General features: G+C 40.9%; 1 protein-coding gene across 11 annotated transcripts in view; it reads left to right on the forward strand.

Annotated features, from left to right (window-relative positions):
- ZNF521 (zinc finger protein 521) overlaps positions 1–22218 on the forward strand; it is a 230549-nt gene that overhangs the window by 196305 nt on the left and 12026 nt on the right. For all 11 annotated transcript variants that reach the window (XM_063395258.1, XM_063395282.1, XM_063395195.1 and 8 more), the window contains 2 exons: positions 5150–5281; positions 7959–8074. In XM_063395258.1, the coding sequence (XP_063251328.1) occupies positions 5150–5281; positions 7959–8074 (248 nt within the window). The remainder of the gene's footprint in view (positions 1–5149; positions 5282–7958; positions 8075–22218) is intronic.

The following is a 22218-nucleotide window of genomic DNA, read 5'->3' on the forward strand; positions in this document are numbered from 1 at the left end:
GCATGCATCAAACTTATTTGACTCTGAGCAGTGGGTAAACCATTTCCATCCATCTTGCGAGGTCTTAATCATGTCCAAGCTCATATCCAAACCACGTAAGGGCAACAGTAAGCACCAGTTCTGTGCTGTACAGTGGGTACTTTGTTCTTGCCTTCCTTGTGGCGTTGTTGGGTCCATAATGTGAAGGACGTGCTGACTTGTTTTATGATGTACCACACCAGGGAATGCAGTGCATAGTTTTCTGTTAGATTTGGAAAAGTGCAGGCTTTGTATTAAAGGTTCATTTCTTTTTCATCCTTCAGCTAACTCATTTGCACTGTAATGTACTTTCTTATTCCTCCTCCTGATATTTGCTGCTTTTATACCTATTTTGCAAACCATATTTTTAGTCTAATCCATACAGCAGTTGTCTAAAATTCCATAGCATTGCTTGTTTCTTACCTATAACTCTTAATAAAAAATAGGGCTGTGCCAACCTATTATATCTTTAATAGAATATTCTAATGGTTATTAAATCAATTGACTCTGAATCTCACTTTAATAAATGAGTCAGACAGTATTTTCCAATTACTGTCAGCCGCCACCTTTCCAAAGAGCAGATTATTTTGATTGAATTTTTTAAAGCTGCTCAGCACTTTTTTTAGATTTTTTTTTTCTGCCTGAGTAAGAGCAAAGAGCAGCAGCTCTATTCTGCAGGGAAGGAGAGCCCTTTGGACTATATCTGACACTCCATTCCGTTTCAGATTTATCCCAAATGGAAACTGAAAATGTGACATTTCACTGGCCCTTTATTTATTAATGATATCATATTTTGCACTTCCACAGCACCCTATCAAATTGTTTGCTAAACATGGAGAGCTAGACAGGGGCTACTGTGTAAACAAAGCCTTTTGCATCCTCTTTCCACATCTGGCACCTTTGCAAGATTTGCCACATCCTGGCTCTTTCATGCCAGAGGGAGATAAAAGGCTGGCCATGCTTTTAAATTGTCTATGGAGAGTGGAGAACAGGGACAAAGCCTTGTTCCCTCATCTTTCCACAGTGCTGTGTGATCCAGGCAAGTTGTGTGTCAAAAAATATAATCTTAAACCTTTTCAAAGGCACATGGCAGTGATTCTGGGTCTTCTGAGTATGGCAGAGAGTCTTGGACTCTTCTCCCACTCCACTGTCTTGGTTGTATTAAAAGCCATAAGGGATAGTAATTAGGTCAGCCTGTTAAAGTAGAAATGAAAAATTAGTAACTCTTTTTTAAAGATGGGTAGTCTGAGAAACAGAGGCAACACTGTCATGCTCAAGGTGATAAGAGTATGTCAATGTTGGAGTTTGGAATGGAAGCCAGGACTCCTGACTCTTCTGCCAATTCTGTACCCTTAGCTGTCCTCCTTAAATGTAAATCATGGTTGGTCTCACATTCTTGAACTCAAGGACTGGAACCTTGCCCTTTGTTCCAAGGATGTAACAAAGCTGGTGGTGTGCACAAAATGGGTGAAAATAGTGGGACTTAGGAAAAATATTATTCTGTTAGTTATACAGATGTAGTCTTACTTTAAATATGGTCTTTAGAACTTGGAGACTAAAAGCATTTTATTTTTAAGAGAAAGCTCAGATTCTGCACAAATTGATGTCTCTTGCCTGGGGAAGTTTTTTATCTGCCCCAGGCGAGTGGGTGAGGGGATTTTTCAAACCCTGTTTATAAGCCTTTAGGAAAATCATATTTTCAGCATTGAATAATCAAAGTGATTTTGATGTTTGTGACCCAGAGATCACCTTGGATCTGAGTAATATGGGAAATACAATAAGGGTCACATTTAATGGGGTTCAGTTCTTGAACAAGTACAATTTCTGTGTAATTAAAATTAATTTTGCTTCAGCATCAGGAGTGCATGCCTTTCTTCCTACTTTTTTCTTCATCAACTAAGGTAAGGGAAAGACAAAAGAAAGCCTTCTCTGTTTTCTGTAGTGTCATATAAAAATATTTCTTTTTCGGAAGTCATTCTTCCTTGGAATGTTTGAAGAACTCCTGTTCTGTGTTCCCATGCTCAAGAATGATTAGCATGGTTCATTTACACTTTGCCAACAGTAACTCTGTGATGTGAGAATTGTCATCGATTATCTTCACCTTGACTTGTGCAAGATCCTGAGATGGAGCTGCCTTTGTCCTAATGGCTTTGACTGTGTGTATCAGCACAAACAGGTTGATGGAGAAACTTCACCTCACAGGCTTCCTATCTTGTAACTGCCCATTTTGGGGAACTTTCATCATCTCCAGAACTATCTGATCAGTAATGACCACAGCAAAGATATGCATATAGGAGAAATATTGTGTGTCAGTCTGTACAGCCCTCATAACAAATTAGCAAGTTCAGGAAAGAAGAGGCATTTATGTAAGATTTGTTGAGCCCTCCTCCTCTTTTCAGGATGCTGCTCTGCAGCTTTGCCCGCAGCTTGTGTGTTGCTGCCTGTTGGAAGAACACAGCTTACAACCTGCCTTGGAGGATGTGTCTGTGTCTCTTAGATCTACAGACTGGAGTATGCCAGGTTCTTTTCCTTCATGCTTCCCTTGGTGGTGCTTGCATGGGCCGTCCTTGTCCTCTCTCAGCAGTAGCAAAGGCAGAACACACTGGAAGGGTTTGTCAGTGATGGTGGAAAATGCCAAATCCCAGGCAACTCTTGATAATCCACTAAAATTTTCCTTGCTAATGAAGTAGTTAGCATATATTTGATAAATCATTTTTAATTTTTTTATGAAGAGTTACCAAAGATGTCACCCACAAGGTGAGAAAGTGTCACCCACGCTTAACCTTCCCCTGGGAGTCGTTTGCAAAGGATTTTATCAGCCATTGTACTTGACTACCAGTGTATATGACTGGGTGGAACATGTACCTCAGCAGCCTGTGCTCTCTTGCTGCCATATTCCAGTCTCTCCAGAGAGGCCATGGCGTCAAAACAGCTGAGATGGACCTGAGCCTTTGCCTGAGTTTGTGTTGACAGCTGTCCTCAGTGGATCCACCTATAAATTGATGCCTGGTAAGCCAGGCTGGTAGTCAAATTTTTCTGTCTCACGTAGGTAACAGAGACAGGCACTTCAGCAGCAACAGTCTGTGGGCAGGGGACTGCCAGGACCACCAACATTTTTCAGCTGACATTCGGAGCAGGCCTTCCATTTCACACCCTCTAAAAGCTCTGCAGCATGTAGAGGTATGTGATGATGCAGAGCGACACAAAGTCCCCAGGCAGGTGCAAAGCAGAGCCGCTTTATTGCAAAAACCAGGCCTTTTTAAGCAGTTAGCTAGTTATCAGTTTACAGAGTTTTAAGGCACAACAAGCCCAAGTCAGCCAACCACCATACACCACGATGCTGACGTGCAGCAGTCACACAGCACATCTCTCACATCTGTCACATCTCTCCACCCCTATTCCAGCCGAGTCACTCTCCCGTAGTTCCCGTCTACTGAGCCGAAGTAGCAAGCCTGAGCCATGACTTTACAAGGGTAACAAGGCCCTTACTTTATAAGGCTCTACCTATGTGCAACAGAGGTAGTCAGAAACATTGAACACCGCTTCCAGGAAGGATTGGGTGGAAAAGGAAAGTAAGTTTGAAGTTTGCTGTGTCTGCATGGGAGTGGTGTAATTTTGTGTAAACCTTTGTCCTTGTTGAGTTTTGTCTGTCCCTTTTCATTGTGAAAACTCTGACACCTCAGAGGAACCACACAATGTTAACTTCTGGTAGTCTCACCTGCAGAATGGCCACCACCCTCTGGCTTAGCTCACACTGTCTAATTCCCCCTCTTTGGCTAAAAATGCGTAAAGACTTACGCAAAGCCCAAATTTTGTTTTTAGACTAACAAGAAGTGAAAGCTGGGAGCTACCATTGACATTTTTTCAATTCTTATAAGGGTCATTTGGGGCAGGAATGTGCCCCCACTCATCTGCAGGAGCACCATGCCATGCTCTCTTTACACCAGTGGGAAGGATTGTCGTGTGGGATGCAGAGCACTGTCTGTGCTCTCGCCATCCTTGGCAAATGCCCGTCACCAGAGTCACTGACTGTCACTACAGGCAGTGCTGTGTCCCACAGGAGGCTGGCAGCCGGGCATTTAGGTGTTCAGCACCACCAGGGCTTCCTCCTAAATCGTTCCTTCCCAACTGAGAAATGGCAGGGAGCTGTGCCAGCCACCAAGCACTCCATTCCCCCTTGATTTTTAATAATCAGATACAGTATTTACCTGCGAGATCAATGCTACTCGTGTAGCACACTGGTGACATACAGAAGGACCTTTTCTAAGCGGCGCTGTGGGAATTGAGGCCTCTGCAGCAGGGCTGGAAGCCACTTCTTACCTAGCAACTGTTTCTAAGTAGGACAGCCGCTGACTGCCCTCATGGTGGAGTGGATGAATCCTGCAGCACCCTCAGGAAGGGAACCTGGTGCCAGGCACCAGCCGGCCTTGGAGGACAATGGGAGGAAGCAGAGGAACAAGCGGCGGGGAGCGGGAAGGGTTTTAAAGCCACAGGACGTGGACGGGAAAGCAGCGTCAGAAGGCACTCGGGGACTTTTCTGGGCTGTTCAGAGGAGAAATGCAAATAAAGAGGGGGAAAAAAATCCAGGATTGTCAGAAAGGGAGGTTTGAAATCCTGTAGCTTGCGAAAGGTTTCATGTATGCCCACGGGACTGGGAATGTGGAGTAGGAGTGATGTGAGGGTATAAACTACCCACCCTTCTCACGCTGGTTACAAGAAACTCCACCTCAGCCAGAGTGCCAAAAATGGCATTCAGAGTTCTTACCCATGGTAGACAGGATGATGTGTGAGCAGCATTAAATTCCTCACGTGCTGTTTGGTAAATGTACTTGGTCGTGACTGGGTGGCTCTGCTAAGAAATGATGTTCCAGGTCATAGTCATCATTTCCTACTGAAAGCTAATGCTCTGCATTCCTGCTTAGTGCTAATTGTAAGTGGAAAATCTGTGCTTTTAATGCCTCGTCAAGCTTTGGATATGTTCTGGGTAAGAAAACACTTCAGCAAGTGTAGGTTCTGAGGGGCATCCAGTTTCCTGAGCTTAGGAAAACAAAAAGCTTCTCCAGTTCACAGATTGTTTTGGACTTTCTCGTTGTAAGGGTGAATTTCAATTTTCCTTTGATTTCTCCTGCAGATGAAGGACTGAACCATGAATGCAAGCTCTGCAATCAGACATTCGACTCTCCTGCCAAACTTCAGTGTCACCTGATAGAGCACAGCTTTGAAGGCATGGGAGGCACCTTCAAATGTCCAGTGTGCTTTACAGGTAGGAGCCCATCACCGCTTGTCCCAGTCTTGCCCTTAGCTTGACCTTGCAGAACTCCCTGAAAAACTGTCCCATGTGCTGGCTTTAGGTCAGTTTTAGGAGGGAACATTACATTTTGGTCATTAGTAATATTGATTGGAAATCATTTAGAAGGCCGAGCTCCTTGGAAGGTCAGTCATCCATCTGTAAGAAGTGCATTTCAAGCTCTTCTAGTGGAAGTTTGAGTTTTTTATAATTACAGAAGTGGTAGTCTGTTACCTTCCATGGTATCACATTTATTACTTCCAGGTTTCAAACCTACCAAGGTTAAAACTGTCCATAAATTTGTGCTTTAAAGCTACAGATGCTTCATCTAAACCAATAAAACTCAAAGCAGATATTGGCCCCAGTTCCCAGGCATAGCCTGTGCAGCAGCATTCTCCTCTGATGGGGTAAGAAAGCCCACATGTGTGTTTGTTGGCTGTGGTGAGAAGAAACACCCTTATAATGTGCTTTAGAAAGCAAACCATGCTGTCTTGCCACAAGTCAAGTTCTGCTCTCCCCTGACTCAAGTCCAAGTGTGGAATAATCCTCCCCAAGTCAGTGGTGCTATTCAGTAGTAAAACCCAAGTGAGAAAATAACTTGACCCAGTAGGGCTAAGCACTGCAGTATTTGGGCCATAATGAAGAACAGAAAAACGCTGTTGTTGGAAATGAAAACACATTAAAAGGATGCCTACTGAGTTGTTGTGAGTTTTTTTAAGGACTTCTTAATGGAACATTTCATAAAATGATAACCTAAAACATGAGTGCTAATATGTAGCTTGCATTCCCAATTTTGCTTTAAAAGATGAAAATCAAAGATAATCACAAACATGACAAAACACACTTTGGGTATTCACACATCAATGGCATGCTAATTCTGGAAGCCATTCAAGGTTTCTGTTTTCCATTAATGGAAGTGAAGGATTTTCATTGATAAGCAAATAGACCCTTTAATACCTTCATTTTCCTTCTCTTTGTTTGGCAGCTCCACGCCCAGTGAAACCTAAGCGAGTGCTACAGAGGAAAATTAAATGTGAATTTTTCATCTTTCAGATACAGTGGTTGGTGATGATTATTACCTCACTGTGTTCAGGTTTCACACATTTCTGTGGGTTGAAAATAAAAAAAATATATAGTTCCTCTTCACTACACAGCTTTTCTAAGCGTGGGTAGTATCACCAGAAACAGTTTGTCTGTAAAGTGTTTGTGTTCAATAATTCTTTCAGTTAGGCATTTCTTCAAGTTTTTAGTTTTACTACTGATTCTACTATATTTTTTCCTTATTTTTCTTTACACATAATGGTGTGACCTTTTCTTAGTGTACTGTCATGGATCTTCAGTTTCTAGGTTTGGGGTGTTATAAATGCAACATAAAAACTTGCGTATGTAAAGAGTACCCACTGAGGGTTCTCCATGTGACCAAGACGCCTGGTAAAACTAATCCTTCCATTTCTGAGCCACATCCTTGTAAAATGTGTTAAAGAGTATGGAGATAAGTCGATTCCAATCTGTGCAAAATACTTCTTGCTTTTTGCTGATGGGGTAAATAGACAGTGAGCATTAATCATAAACAGTGATGCTTTATTAGCAATATGCCATTAAATTACTTCAGCACATCTTGCTAGAATATTAACAAGAAGTAAAAATCACCAATATAAGTTTTATATGGGAAATGGAATCTGATCTTTTTTTTTCCTAGAGTAATGAGAAATGTGATTAAAATGTATGACTCAGAAGAACAATATTCTGATGTTTTTTGTTGCCTTGCAATTAGAATAATTTTAATGATTAGGAGTGGAGTCAAAGTCAAATGCCAGCATCTTTAATAAATCCTTTCCCTGCCTATACAGATTAATATTGTAGATGCAAACTTTTTTAGGTCACAGTGCACCAGGCATCCATCAGAAGTCAGTGCTGCCAACCCAAACACTGCCTCTGGCATATACAATTTAATTATTAATAGTATGTCTCCTAGGTAAACTGTTACACAGTCTTAGGGCCTTGTTTTGTAGTCATTAAAATTGAACATGTTTATATTATTGAAACCCTTGCATTCAGTGTGTAGGCAGAGTTGATCTTAAAGTATCCAAAGAGAATTTACCTGCAGTTCTGTTTCGCATTTATAGACATTGCCCCAGTATAGCTGTGGGATATAATTTTTAGCATTAACACATTTAAATACAGAGCTGTTTGTTAGCTTTAACTTTAGGCACACAGAGTAAACAGGACTTTGGCATCTGTGCTTTTCAAACCTGTTGGTTGCTAGGAAATAAGTTTTGTGTGTGTTCAATCAAAGTGCAGTAAGCATGAAGAAATAATTCTGAACAGGAAATGGCATTTTCAGATACGTTGTACTTGAAATCTTCATTGGTTGCCCTGACAGGGCCTTTTTTTTTTTCTTGGTCAGTTGTTGGGTTTTTTTCCCTTACATCAGGGATGTGTTTCAATTCATTTGTCTTAAAAGAAGCATCACACTTTGTAGATAAATTACATTCATTGGTATGCATTATAGCAACAGTGAAAGGTGAAATCCAAATGCACTTAACTAATTTTAAGTCCTGGAATTGCTCAAAGTTATTGGGAGAAGGTTTAAAACAAGTCTTCACTTACGATATGAAATAATGAAAAGCTTGTTCTCTGTCTCATATTTCAGTGTTTGTCCAAGCAAACAAGTTGCAGCAGCATATTTTCTCAGCCCATGGACAAGAGGACAAGATCTATGACTGCACACAGTGTCCACAGAAGTTCTTCTTCCAAACAGAGCTGCAGGTACCCCACTTGTTACCTGAGGGTTATAATAGCATTATGTATTTTATGGCTGAGTTCAAAGCTGTACTTGCCATGACCTCCTCTGATACTTGCTTATCATTAGGATGGGAATTAGAGAAGGTCAACAGAAATTGCAGGTGATTCAACCCATGCAGCTTCAAAAAGGTGCTGGCAGAAAGCCACCTGGTACAGAGCTGAATTTCAGGATTCTTGCACTATAGGTTGTTGCAGCTCAAGGTATTCTCTAGGAGAGAGAAATGGGCATCCCATTTTTCTGCTTGATAGCCATAAAATGCTTAGTAAAACAGTGAAGTGGAAAATAAATGTATTCTTTTGTCTTTAAATGTGAAAAGCTATGCACTGAAGTAGGAGTGTAGTGATGGCAGAGAGGGGAAGTAGACAGAATTTCTCTTTTGACATGATGGGGAATAAAAATAGGGTCAAATGAATGTCTTTTTGTGGGCCGTTGTCCAATTTGTAATGATACTGTTTATTAATGGGAAACAAAATGACAGAGAGAGAGAGAGAGAGAAAGAGAGAGACAGAGAGACAAAGAGAGAGATAGAGAGAAGAAGGAAGGAAGGAAGGGAGGGAGGGAGGGAGGGAGGGAGGTGCAGGTGTGCAAAAGACTTATGAAAAGAAACAGGAACACAAGGTAAAAATTACTTTTAACAGTAAAATTAGGATTGTGTTTTAAAAAGCAGAATAGATAACTAATTATGAAGATGCAAAGCACGCAGAGCATCATTATGTGTACAATCACCTCCTAACAAATCTATCCCACCTAAAATACATTTCACAATACATGGGCTGCCAAGCAACTGCCTTCATTTTTTTTGTTGCAATAAACAACCCACATGTTTTTCCACTCAAAATTTATTCCTGCCCGAGACTAAGGAAAAAATTTTGCTCTTTCCATCTAAGCCTCATTCATTGAAACTTCAACATAACTGAAGCACCTGGTTTTCTAGTGAAAGGCACAAAAGGGTGTTGCTACAGAGAAAAACTCTGCTCTGCATGGGCTAGATGACAGTTTCTTGGTAGTTCCATGCTGCAGAATGCTCTTACTAGACCCCTTCTCCACATCCTTAGTCACAGCCTCCCTCTGGCTTATCTACACTTGCAAAAAGGAAGAGGTATTCATTTGCATATTATACACTTTATTCATTATGTTTATTATTCATTAACTTGGATAGCCCTACTTCAGTGGAGAATGCATTATGTTTTTTAAAAAATGCAGTGCCATCATGCCATTTGCATTTATTTGTTGGGATCACTGTCTTTCTGCTCTTACCTCCAGTTACCTACCCAGGCTGGTGAAAGGGCAGCAGAGCACTCAGGTAGAGCAGTAGATACTGAGTTTTGGTGTCTGCTTTTGCTGAAAATACATGGATCTACAGCCCATTCTCATTTAAAACCTATTCTAGGAGGCATTGCTTTGTTCAGGCTATCTACCACCTAAAGCAGTGGAATCTTTGGCAACTATCCTCCAGGTTATGCTTCTCTATGCTTTCACATTATCATGGTTTGTGTCTGGGTTTGCAGTGTAGCTGTATGTTTATTCTATCAAGAGCAAATCCTTACTTTTTAAATAAAATGTGCATCTAACATGCTTCTCCCATGCACAGGACATGCTCATCGTGTCAGATTAGAAGGCAGGGTCAGCACTCCATGGTTGTAGGGAAGGCAGGGTGGAAACATGAACAAAGTAGAGCAGGGCAGAATGCAATAGCATGGAAATCCTATCCACATGTTTGGTACAGCTGATAATTTAAGGGAATGAATTCAAGCATACAGAAAATATATGGTTTATAGTGGTGCTTAACTTGGTGTTTGGCCCAATGTGATTCTTCACTTAGCATTTTCTGGCTCCTTTTCAGAAAGAGTAAACTATAGGAACATAAGAATCCCATCACACTGTGTTCATCTCACCTTCTCCATGTAAAAATCAAGTAGGACTCCCTTTAGAAGTTTCCATTATTTCACTCCAGACGCTTGCTAGGAATGCAACACAATCCCACAGGACCACATTCCAGTGAGAACAGAGAACAAATGACAAGTCCTGAAAATCAAACCTTCAATGTATTGCTCAACCTTCAAGTTGAAATAATGAAATTTTACAGGAATTTGCTCTTTAAGATTCTTTTGACATTTCCTTTGGGCTCCTTTAAACACCTTTGTGCTCAATAGCTACAGAACCAGCCTTAAACTTCTTTAGATACTACCTGCCTATGGAGGAAGCAAAGGGAAACCTTCTGTAACAGTTAGAAGTTTATGCTTTAAGAGTGTTTCAAGTTGTGAATTTTCATACTTACATGTTTAAAAGGCTGTATTGTGTATTTATACTTCTGGAATGGAGTTGAAAAACTGTGTCCCTAAAAATGTTTATTTTTTAGAACAGAAAGGTTTTAGTAAGACATGCTTAAGACAATAAGGGGTTTTCTGAAATAGGCTTGTGCAATCTCCAAGTATCAGATAAGGAAGTTGAAAGGTAGATGATTTTCCCCAAAAGAAAATCTTCTAATTGAACACCTGGACCATTCAGTTCTCTGTAGAGGGTGGGTATAACTAAAACAGTATTCTCCATCCATTGTCCATAATACTGAATTTTTTAATTATAAGGAAGTAAAGAAACTTATCACTAGTTTACTTTTGAATTTTCATTAAATTATGACAAAGGAATTTGTATCTATTAAGACTTTTTTTCCTGCCCACATGCTGTTTCCTGTGCCTGCTCCTTTTTGCCTTAGTCTTATTGGACATAGGCTTAGATGTTTGCTCTGGTGTTTGTGCTTCTCTTTTCTCTGATGAGGAGTGACCATTTCTTTCCTTATTTTCAGTGCTGGTATTAATTCCACAGAATCAGAATGATTTGGGTTGGAATGGACATTAAAGATCATCTGGTTCCAACCCCCTGCCATGGGCAGGGACAACTTCCACAAGACCAGGTTGCTCAAAGCCCCTTCCAACCTGGCCTTGAACACTTCCAGGGACACAACATATTGTGGTGTTTGTGGGGAGGAATGAGGTACCCTTGAGGGTTCTACCCAGAGTGAATGAATGAATTCACTTTAGTTCCATGCAGGTGTTGCTGGATCAGAGAGGTACTGATATCCAATAGAACTGATGAATAATTGTACATTTTTTTCAGTGTTTTATCAGTGATGATACTTAGTTTTCAATATGATGATAGCCAAGATTACATGATCTCAGGACCATTTTGCCCAATGCAAAAATGATACCTCTTTTTGGTGAATTAGGACATTGCCTTAACTTCTTGTGACTAATAATTAGCTGCCCCTGGGGTAGTAAAGTGTCCCCACTTTAGAAACATGAAAACTAGGGCAAGAAATAATTGGATCAGCAGTTGCTTCTCATCCTGTTCAAAAGGGACCTGGCCTCAGTGATTCACGCCCTTGCTGCTTCCCATCTGGACTCCATCAGCACAGAATACCTGGGCATGGAGCCATCAGCCTGTAGGACGTTCCAGCTAATGCAGAGAGCTGCAGCACTGGCCCTCAGTAGCAAAGGAGACCAGGAGCATATTCAATCAGCTCTCTTGCTGTCGATACTGCCTTCCTACATGTTTGTCCAATTCTGTTCTAAGACTCAGACCTTCATTTTCTTGGTGGACTGGGTCAAGCACACCTCAGAAATGACCTGAGAAGTCCTTCCCATTTGGAAACAATGTGGTAGTTGGCAAAATTCTGCTTTGTGATCATTTCTATCAAAGAGCTGAAGACTTTTGCTCAAGAGCTAGAACTTCCTCACAGACTGGCCTGTGAGAGCATGGAACAAACTTCCACAGCAATTAAGTACTGTGGCAGATGTCCTCAACTCATGCTTTTAAGAGCAGGATGCACCTACATGTGCCAAAGGCTCCCTTCCCTCATACAAACTTATACCTGTGTGTAGATTTCTAAACCTTCCCCAAAAATCCCAACCCACAGCAACACAGCTCTACCAAAACAAAACACTCAGCTCCTTCCCCAGGGAAAGGATGAAAGAAAGAGTGAAGCACTCATAGCAGATGTTACTCATGTTGCTTCAAACAGCAGGAGAACATTTTTAGCTCCCCGTACAAGCCGCTGAAACAAAGCAAGACAGAGACAGTATAGAAGAGTCTGTGGAAGTTTTATGTAGCTTAATGTGAGTCCTTCTCTGGATTTCCAGTTTTACCATTTTCTCGTTCCAGTTCCACTGTTGAAAGTAATCTTCTAGTTTCTCCCTCACTTCTTTAAGGGTTAAACTTTCCAAAGATCTCAGCATTGGAAAATGCTCCCAAAAACTCAACATTTTAAAACAGCCTTTAAAATACCCTTGACCTGAGCTGGAGCAGAACTAAGCAAGCTCTAGGCTATTTCAAGAACTAAAGGCTTGACTGAGACCTTTAGCAGAGACAGTGGCAGAGCTGGGATTCAAACACTATGTTCTCTCATTTGGGGGTCAGCTAGAGAAAACTGCTAATTAACCTGGGCTGGGGTTGTCTCCTTGTGGCAGAGGCCTTCTGGGGCCAGCTGGGAAAGAGGTTGGTGTAGGAATAGCATCAGCCATAGCAGCAGTGGCACAGCTACCTCCATCTAGGATTGTTTTGCCAAGGCCCCCACAGTAGTTGAGTCTGTGTACCATGTAGGTCCCAACAGTAGGGGAGACTGTGAATAATTTATGCTCTTTACACAAAAACAGGCACAAAACTTTCAAACCTGCAGGATGTTTTCTTCACAAAGAAAAGGCCTCAAAACATTTTTTAAGTGAAACTGGAGATTAGTTTTGGCATTTCTAGGTCCCCAAGCTCTTAGGGTGAGGAGTGGAACATAGATACTGGCTTTCTAGGCCCCAAAGGCCAGGAGCCAGCAGGGAATAACTTTGTCAGCTCTTCTTAAAAAGAAGCCTACCTGGAATCCAATTAACAGTCAAAGCTTTAGGCCAGCATTTTCACACTCAGTGGCCTATTTCTGAGAGGGTGCTGAGCACCTCCAGCTGCAGATAAGGCCAGGGCAAGATGCTGGTGCTGAGTACATCAGGAAATCAGGTCAAATATGCCTGAAGTTAGGAACCTTGATAAAAAGCATAGGTGCTGAGAAGCCATAGATAGCCTTGTTTGAAGTTTCAACAAAACATTTTTGATGCATAAGTACAGGCATCACTTTCATTAATGTTGGCCCTAGTCCTTAGCAGACAGTCAGGTTGCTTTTCTCAGAGCAAATGCCTAGGAGTCAGAAGTGTTGGATTCATTCGTAAGGTCAGGTACTAACTTGCTCCCACATAACCAAGCACACTCTCCATCTTGTGAGTGAGAATGATGATAATTTGTTTTCCAGAGATACTAGGGTTGTAATTAATGTTTGTGTTTTAAGGGACTAGACTGAGCTGCATGCATTGCAAGTTTGCTTTATTCTTGAGCCCTTACTGTGCATTCTGTTTCAGATAGATATGTGTGCATCAGTATGTGCATTGAGTATCTTTCCATGTCTTTCAAGATTTAAAAAAATCAGACTTGTGTTCTTGAGATTTGAGACTTTTTCCCCCTAGAAGGCAGAATTATTTTCTTAGCAAATTTTCTCAAAAAGGCAATCAAGAGAAACAAGGTGGAGGCACTCATGCATTAGCTCTTTAAGGACATACCTTCTAAGTGTTTCCCCTGCAAGTCTTTTGCTTCAATGTCAAACAAAGTTTAAATACAAAAAGAAATTCTTTGAATTCCCTTCCAGTGCCCCTTTCCTCCTGGGGATGGAGGGGTATTATGGCCACATTAGGTTTTCATGCAGTAATTCTTTTCTAAATAAGAAATTTCCAGGTTTGGACCTTGTGGGTTCACCCACCTTTGATTGGCCTATTCAAATGTAAACACTCCTGGTGGGTAGTTCATTAGCTCATGAATATTTATTGCACATTGCAAACCCCACCAAGCCCTAAGTGCCAGAATTTTTCATGGACCACTTTGATTTCAATAAATAGTGCTTGTCAAAGATGAGCTTAGTAATAACGTGTCTTATTTGCTTCCACATACTTCATATATGAGTAATTCTACATACCATACTGTGAAATTTTCTATACTTTTTCCTGGAAATAAGCAGGAAACAATGTGTTCACTACATCCCTTATACGTTCCCTGGGAGAACATTCCTTACATTTCCGGAGCAATTGAATAACAATTATGGGTTTATTTTTTCAGATGCTTGAGTAACATTATTGATGAAAATACAGAATTAATTGGCAAAGACTGTACAGCACTTAAGTGATGGATATTACATTTAAATACACATTTTAATCTTGAAAAGAAACTCAGACTTAAGGAACGATAAAATGGTAAAGAACTGAAAAGTAAATATACTGTCCTGAGTGACACTCATGAAGTTCCTATTCAAAAATAAGCAAAAATTTATATTCCTTCTCTTTCTAGGGGATAGAATCATACCCAAAATCATGTGTGCTTGAATATATGTCCCTATTTTGCCTATTTCTTCCCATTTATATGCTTGTAAGGATTCTTTTTGTATAATGTAAGTACCTATTAAAAAGTAACCCATGCATCTCTTCTCCAAATTGACTCATATGGTCTATTTTGAACAGATTCTGCAGAATCAGGTACAGTTTGTAATCCTTATGACTGCAAATCCTTACGACATGCAAAAATGTTAAATTAAATTCATGGTTTCCAGTCTGAAAGCAGCAAATGTTTTCTCTGAAACGTATCAGTGATGTTACATGTCAACATTAAAATCATAATTTCTGAGGTTTTTTAGCAAATAGAACAGTGAGGTGTGCAAGATTTCAGCCTAAAGAAGCAAATCAAAAGTTGCTGCAGAAAGAAAAAGGCATAGGAAGGCAGAAGAGGAAGGGAACAAAAAGCAGATGAGTAGAAGAGAAGCAGAAAGGAGATTATGGGACAAAGAAAGAAACAAGATAGAAATAATAGTGCCTGGGAAAGCAAACATTTTTTCTTCTGGGTGATGCTGGTAATAATGATAAGGTTTATAATGTAAAAATAAATCATAGTAATAATAGGGGGAAGTTCAGTTGTTACATGAAGGCCAATTTCTACCCTCAGTCCTTACAGAAACCTCAGCGAACATCAGAGAATCCTGTCATAGACTGAGGGCAGGGAAAGCAGTAAATGTATTCCCTGACCCACAGATAATCATTAGAAATGGAATTCTGCCCTTTGCAGAAAATGAGGTTTTATCATCTGTGCCCTGAATGTTTCAGCCTACACCTTGCCATTAGTCAGATCAGTTGGCACATACACCTGGAGTAAGCAGAAGAAATAAGCACTCTGCATATGAATAATTTCCCTGGTAGATCAGTTTGGTTCTCTTAATTGTCCATCCATTAATTTCTTGCTAATGTAGTTGATATCGATGACTGATTTTCTGTGCTAAACAGGAAGCACCACTTCTTCATTCTAGGACACATTCCTTCCTACAACTGCCCTGCTGTTAGCTACCAGTAGCTGCCATTATATTATCTTTCATCTGGCCCAGAGCTGACAACAGATGGCCATCTCCGGGACTGCCATCAGTGTGACTTTATGAAGCATCCAGCTATGGTGTATTGAGGAGCTTCATGGCCAGTTCTGCAAATCTGATTTCCCTTCCCCCTACCCCGCTGCTGGCCCCCCTCACTCCATCTCCATGAATAAGCTCCTTATTCCTGGCTCCACTCTCCACTGGTCCTGTCATTTCCCAACGAGTGGTGGCACACGGTTATCACTGGAAGTTTGCAGCTCCAGGTCTGCCCCCACTTCCCTCCACAGCACTGGCACAAGGTTGTTGCTGCTCCCAGCATCCTCACTCCTCCATGTCTTCAGTGTACCAAAGCATAGATACAGGGGTTTGGTAGCAGCAAAACTGCTGCCTCTTAAGACCTGTAGTTCAAGCCCTACCTTCTTCCACCACAGAGCACCTCCTCAGGTTTTAGGGATTTTTTTTTTTAAGTTCCACAAGACATGCTGCCAAACTAGCATTGAGGATATTAAGTGTGAAAGAAGCTAAAATATTGATCAGAGACCCAAAGGAGAGAAGAGTGTAAAATTTACAAGCATCCTGATTCCATTGACATGTTAGATCACTTGGAAAAGCTCTTTCAAATGTGTGGCTGCTGTGCATTTTGGAGAAAGATATATTATTTGCTCTTGACAGAGTTTTCTAAAGCAAGGTACCTCCAGAGCCAACCCGTATTTTACAAGAAATTCACATTTGTGTCCTTTATTGTGATATTTGCAGCAAGTCTACAGCTAGTGAGAGTCTCTGCCCCCAAGCTATAAAGGAGTAAGGCTCCATTGTTGGAGAGAGAGCAGCCGTCTATAAAAGGCTGAGATGTGTTAAGCAAGATGAATACTGCTTAAAAGCAATGCTTGCCGTGCCGTCATTTAGAGCAGGAACACTGAGGACTTAAACGAAAGTGAAAGGCATGGTAAATTAATCCTTTAAAACTGGTCAAATTTTCAGCTGCCAAAAAGAGCAAGTTTTCTCCATTGATAGGTTCATTGAGTAGGAGGAAATTTGGGAGGGGAAGAATTCCCCTAGGGAGGAGGTGCAGATAGTTTGGGAAAACAAGGTGTGGTCAGTGATTCATAAAGAGACACTCCAGTAAACAGCAAATTTGGCTCAAAAGTGGTGCTTTTTTCTTCTTTTTTTTTTTCTTTTGTTTTTTTCCTTTTTTTTTTCCTTTACTTTGTTTTTGGGGTTTTTTTTCTTTTGTTTTTTTTCCTTTTTTTTCCTTTACTTTGTGGGGGTTTTTTGTTTGGTTGGTTGGTTGGGGTTTTGGTTTTGTTTTTGTTTTTGTTTTTTTCTGTCGGGTGCAGGGTAAGAGCATCATTGGGCCACCCCATTCTAAACATGAGTGAAAAAAACTGTGGTGCAGAGAAGCTACACAGCTGGAAGTGTATGTTGCAAAAAACATGTGTGTCCCCCAACCAGAAGAAGCAGCTTTTAGGTTTAGCATTTCTACCTGTTATTGGAGTTGGTTTTACCATGCTTTGATCAAACCAGGCATAAACATTTTTGATGGGAAAAAAGTGGAATTTTGCAGGCTCTTGTGATTTCTTTTTTTTTTAAGTTGAGCTTCCTTTGTGTCCAAAGCTGAAATTGAGTGTCCTCCACCCTGTTAACAAAGGAAGGGAGACAGAGATGATTCAGTTCTCATGAACCAATACTGCTGAGTTCCACACATTTCTACGTGCAGCTTTGGTTGTTTTTCTGTGTTGTTATAGTCTCATTTTGCAGGAGAATCACTAGGCACAGTCATGGATCATGGGTGTGTAAGTTTGCTCGGGGATACGCTGTGTCAGTGAATGCTCTGCCTCCCCCCATACTTCTTGTGTGTAGATGTGTGCTGTGTAAGATAACGAACCTGTGATATTGTTAAATATTAGTGGTGCATTTTGCTTGGCTTTGCATTTGTAAAGGTGAAAGGTGATTGTGCAGGAAAATGGAACAGTATATTTGCTGTGAGACAGGCACTAAGAACTCACTCCCATGCTCAGTTATAATTCATGACTGTACTGGTGGGAAGCCCTTATCCCTCTGTGGAGTTAATGCATCTCTACTGTAACCTGCTGAGAGCACCCTGTGTCCCCTCCCACCATCTGTGCATTCACTTGCGTGCTTTCTCTCTCCCACTTTACTGTGAGATCTCTTGGTGTTAAATCTGTCACACTACTGGTGCCTGGTAAAGGTGCCTTTATGATGTGTATTAATGCTGAATTGTCGTTGAAGGGTGAGGAGGCAGGCAAAGGATACGTTACCATTTGTTTTAAGCTCTGGTTAGAAAATGCTGGGGAGCAGACAGAAGGGTAGATTTGTTGCTTCAAACAGCAAACAGCTTTGAACAGTACAGAGAAATTGTCACAGCTCAGGGTAAGAGCTGTTGGTGGCAAATGCATCTTTCTTCCCAATCTAGGCACGTTTTACAGTTTCTTGGTACAGTGGATCTCTGTCTTTCCATGTCAAGATCTGAACCAATGGCATTGTAAATTGAATAATATTTATTTACCCATCAGTTGAATTTTATTTTCTCCAAGTTGATCTACTCTCCTAACTGAAAAGCTCTTTTGTAGGCTGCTTGGCTACCTGAGACTCGAAATTCATGTGACCAAGTGCTATAATCTAGTTCAGTCTTAACTAAACACGTAGTCTGTGAAGATTTTTTATTATTATTATTGCTGTAAGGCACTGTCAGAAGACGGGTGAGACTATCTAGCTTCGAAAGAATTGCACTCAGCTCACAGAGATTTAGATGATGCTTTATCAACCTGGCACTTTACCACAACATTAAACTCAGAATATGGTTAAAAGACCATGTACTTGACTGTCACGGCAATATTAATTTGCAGTGTTTCACTGGATGTAATCTCATGTAGTCTGTTGTTTGTATTCCGTTAAAAGTTATAAATCAAATCCAGACCTGGAATACCAGTGTATGAACTTAACAGATGTGCTGCCATAAGGGACCTGCTAAGTTATAAACTGCAGAAATGATCTTTTTTCTATTTCAGATTTCTAGCTTATTCCAGGGAGATTAGTAACCACCGAAGTAAGGTGGAAGGTCACGCGCTAGGACAGTAGCACCCACCCAGCACTTGACGTTGGGTGTAATTGTCAGGAAATCCACCTCTAATCATTTTATTATTCAGCTGTAGCATCCACCAAAGCTCCTGAGCAAAAGTAGGGCAAGAATGACTTCAGTAGCTCTGTGTCCAGGTTTTCTTAGGTGAAAGATCACTTTGAGATGACACAGCTGAGTAGTCAGGCTGAAATCCTAGTTGGTACTTTATTAATTTTGCACCAAGATAAATCTTGAAATTCTGACAAACTCCATGACAGGTGAAATTCCTTCTTGCAGAATCTGCTCAGCAAGAGGCTGCTCATTTCGTTCTGTTCAGAGGCAGGCAACAGGAGGGCAGCTTTATAATCAGCCCTCAAAGGAGCCCTGGCCGCCCCAGAGCCTTGGACTGATTGAATAACTCCTGGGCCTCTTCCCCTAGGCCTCCATCAGCAGGGGTCCTGTGGAAAGCAATCTCCCGCAGACTGGCACTGAAGTGAGCTTTAAACTACTATTTTCTGCTCTCCAGAGGAGCCTGGAGTACTAAAAGATAGATGGACTGCAGATATTTTATGAGAAACTGTCAGAAGAAGAGCAGAGTAAATGTTTTTTTCCCTCCTTCGAGTCACATGCTGCATCGCTGTAGATTTTTTCCCAGAATCTTTAACACTGAAAGTTTGAAATTAATTGGTTGCTAACCTTAATTTTCCCCCTCCCTCTTATTTTTCTTTTTTTCCCTTCCCTCTTTTTCTTCTTCTCTTTTTTTTTCCCCCTTAAATATTCACTCGGAGGCCCTTTGCTTAACCACAGTTGCAGAAAATCAGTACCATTTGCACTGAAATATTTATAATGACAGAATGAAAAATTGGATTCATTTTCTGGCCTGTAGCCGAACAGTCTGCAACTTTGCACAGCATTGTTTAGCATCTCTCATTCCTTCCTTTCATTGGGGTCCTTTTCAGACACACTGACACACACACACACTCACACACAGACACACTCACACACACACACACTGCCCGTGCTTCAGAGGAATGTTTAGCAAAACACAGAGCCATTTTAAATCTCAACCTTGAGAAAACAACTTGTCTCTAACCTTGCCACCATTTGAGGGGGGAAGCAAAGGGGGTGGTCCCTGGGAAGCATGTAGAATTCCTCTTACAGGAGAGATTATGAAGGGTGACACGCAGTATTCTGTCCTCTGCACTGAAGGGGTGTATGGCTGGAATTCTGCAAGTTGCATCAGTGTGTTGCAGGTTAGGCAGGGTGGGCTCAGCACCAGGCTGGATAGCAGGATCTTTCCAGAAAACCCTGTTCTGCCACCAATTCCCTCCGTGGCCTTGAGAAATTCATTTGCCCACGAAGGAAGAGGTTGTCAAAAGCTCCCTTTTATGCCTGAACAGAGATTGTAAAAATGCCCTGTGCTTCTTTGCACCTCCGGAAAACAGAAGATGCTGGAACTGTACATATTTACTTCCCTTGAAGCAATGGTGTGAAGGTGAAGTGGTTGATGTTTGCAAAGAGCTTTGAAAATGAAAGTGCAGATCCTCAGGCTCCAATTTGCATCCCCTGCCAGTATAAAAGGTACCTTAGTCAGACAGCCAAGGATTCCCTCAGTACGCAGCAAATCCTGTTTATTTTGCAAGCTGGTTCTGTATCACTCCCTTTTGGTCCTCACAGGCATGTCTCAGACTCCAATGAATTCCAGGGATTTTTAATTGGTATAACAATCCCATGGGGCTATTATGAGCTGGCATATGTTTGGGCAGTGTTAGGAATGCTTTAACATGCACTGAGGACTGTGGTAGCCCATGATTTGAATGTTTAGGCCGCATGGATTTACAATAATATACAGTGAACATGTAGGAATTAATCTGAAAATTTAGCAGAGAATTGTAAGTCTCTATAGATGCTGGACTTGTGCAGAAATTAATAGGGAAATGCATCTGTGAAAAGAGGTATTTCAAAAACTCTTAGAAATTACTCTCTGGTGAGTTTGTAGATTGTCTTGACAATGCATTTGTTTGTGGAAAAACAAGCCCTGTGGCCAAAATCTTAATTCTTAATGCCTAAAAAGAGGCTTCTTGAGACAATACTGGGTCCCCCAAGGAAGTGGATTGGATGCAGGGGTGGATTCTGCAAGCTGCTGAGAATGTCATGAAAATGCAGGTGACAGAAACTGCCTGTCAAGGTCCAAAAATGTCATCATGCTAACTTCACCCATATCAAATTTATAACATAGCTCTATGGCTGACAGCAGGTGTCTGTGCATAGTACTAGATTCTGATATTTCAATTCCACATCACTCATCTAAGTACAAACTTTTTATTTCTTTGCTTTCTTCTATAAAAGATTCTTGATGCTGGCTCCCCCTCAATGCTCTTAGGGGCACAGCCTGAGCAGGTGTGCCTAGAAGCAGTAGGAAGGGGTGGACATCTGCTGTGGGTGCTAGTGCAGCTCAGCTAACGTGGCACAGCATTCCGTGGTTTGTGAGCAACATGGAGTTCTTATCGTTCAGAGTTTCTTACAAACTCACAGATTTGTCTTTTTACATGCTACCCAAGGTACTTTGACAGGTCAGCCTGAAGTGATGAGCATTCTGACACAAACTGTGTTGTGTCTTAGAAATTTTGCCTGCAGTTGTTTTACTTTAGTATTGCTTTGATTTGAAAAGGAACTTTGTACAAAGTGATGTGGTTTTGGGCTATAACAGAAAAAAAACCCCACTATGCATGTGTTACAGAGATTTCTGTAATTTCCTGCTTAGCCCTTATTATTGCTTTCTGATTTTCTTTTTTCTTCATGTATATAAGTGAAGAACAGTATAATTTTTTTGAAATTTTTAACAGTTACTGAGAATCAAAACTAATAGAGATGAGAAAGAATGTGAGCTTTAATTGCAAATACTAAATATGTTTTTAAACCTACAAGTTGAAAGCAATTGCTCTGACTATTTAATCATACTTTAAAGGAGGTCACAGACCCAGAGCAGATTCTTTCAAATCCAGAAGTATTTCTTTGTTTGAGCTGACCAGGGCACAAATATACAGGTGTATAATATGCCTTAGGATGCTAAAAATGTGGGGAAATTGTGGGGAAAATAGACTACAGACCACAGTGAAGTGACAGTACAGATGTAATGGAATGGTGCAGAATTGTTACTGAACATCAGGGACTGTAAGAGCAGCCCACAAACAAATGTTTTATGTCACTGTTGAAGACAGTACCTTTCTAAGAAAGCTCTTTTCTCTGTGGGCCTGAACTGCTGTGTGGGTTTTTGTTTGGAGTGCCAGTCTGTTTACTAAAGTTATTAGTTTATAAATTTTGCCATGGTAAAGTAACTGTGAGAGCTTTAAATTAGTATAAGTGCCACTTCTGTGTGGCAGGTTCCTTTGAGGGCTTATTAGAAAGCAGGCCTCCTGTTGCCTGCCCCTTTATGCATGGCACTATTGCTGTGGGTACTTGTTTACAGCTAACTTCTGAATTTATGTAAGTGTGCACTGTGATATGATGAATTGCCCTCCAATTGCAAAGGTTTTGCTTTTTTATTTTTTTAATGGGTTCAAGCTAATACTTTACTTTAAAGGGTTATTTTTATT

Source organism: Prinia subflava, chromosome 1, assembly GCF_021018805.1.
Source record: "Prinia subflava isolate CZ2003 ecotype Zambia chromosome 1, Cam_Psub_1.2, whole genome shotgun sequence".
Taxonomy (NCBI): Eukaryota; Metazoa; Chordata; class Aves; order Passeriformes; family Cisticolidae; genus Prinia; species Prinia subflava.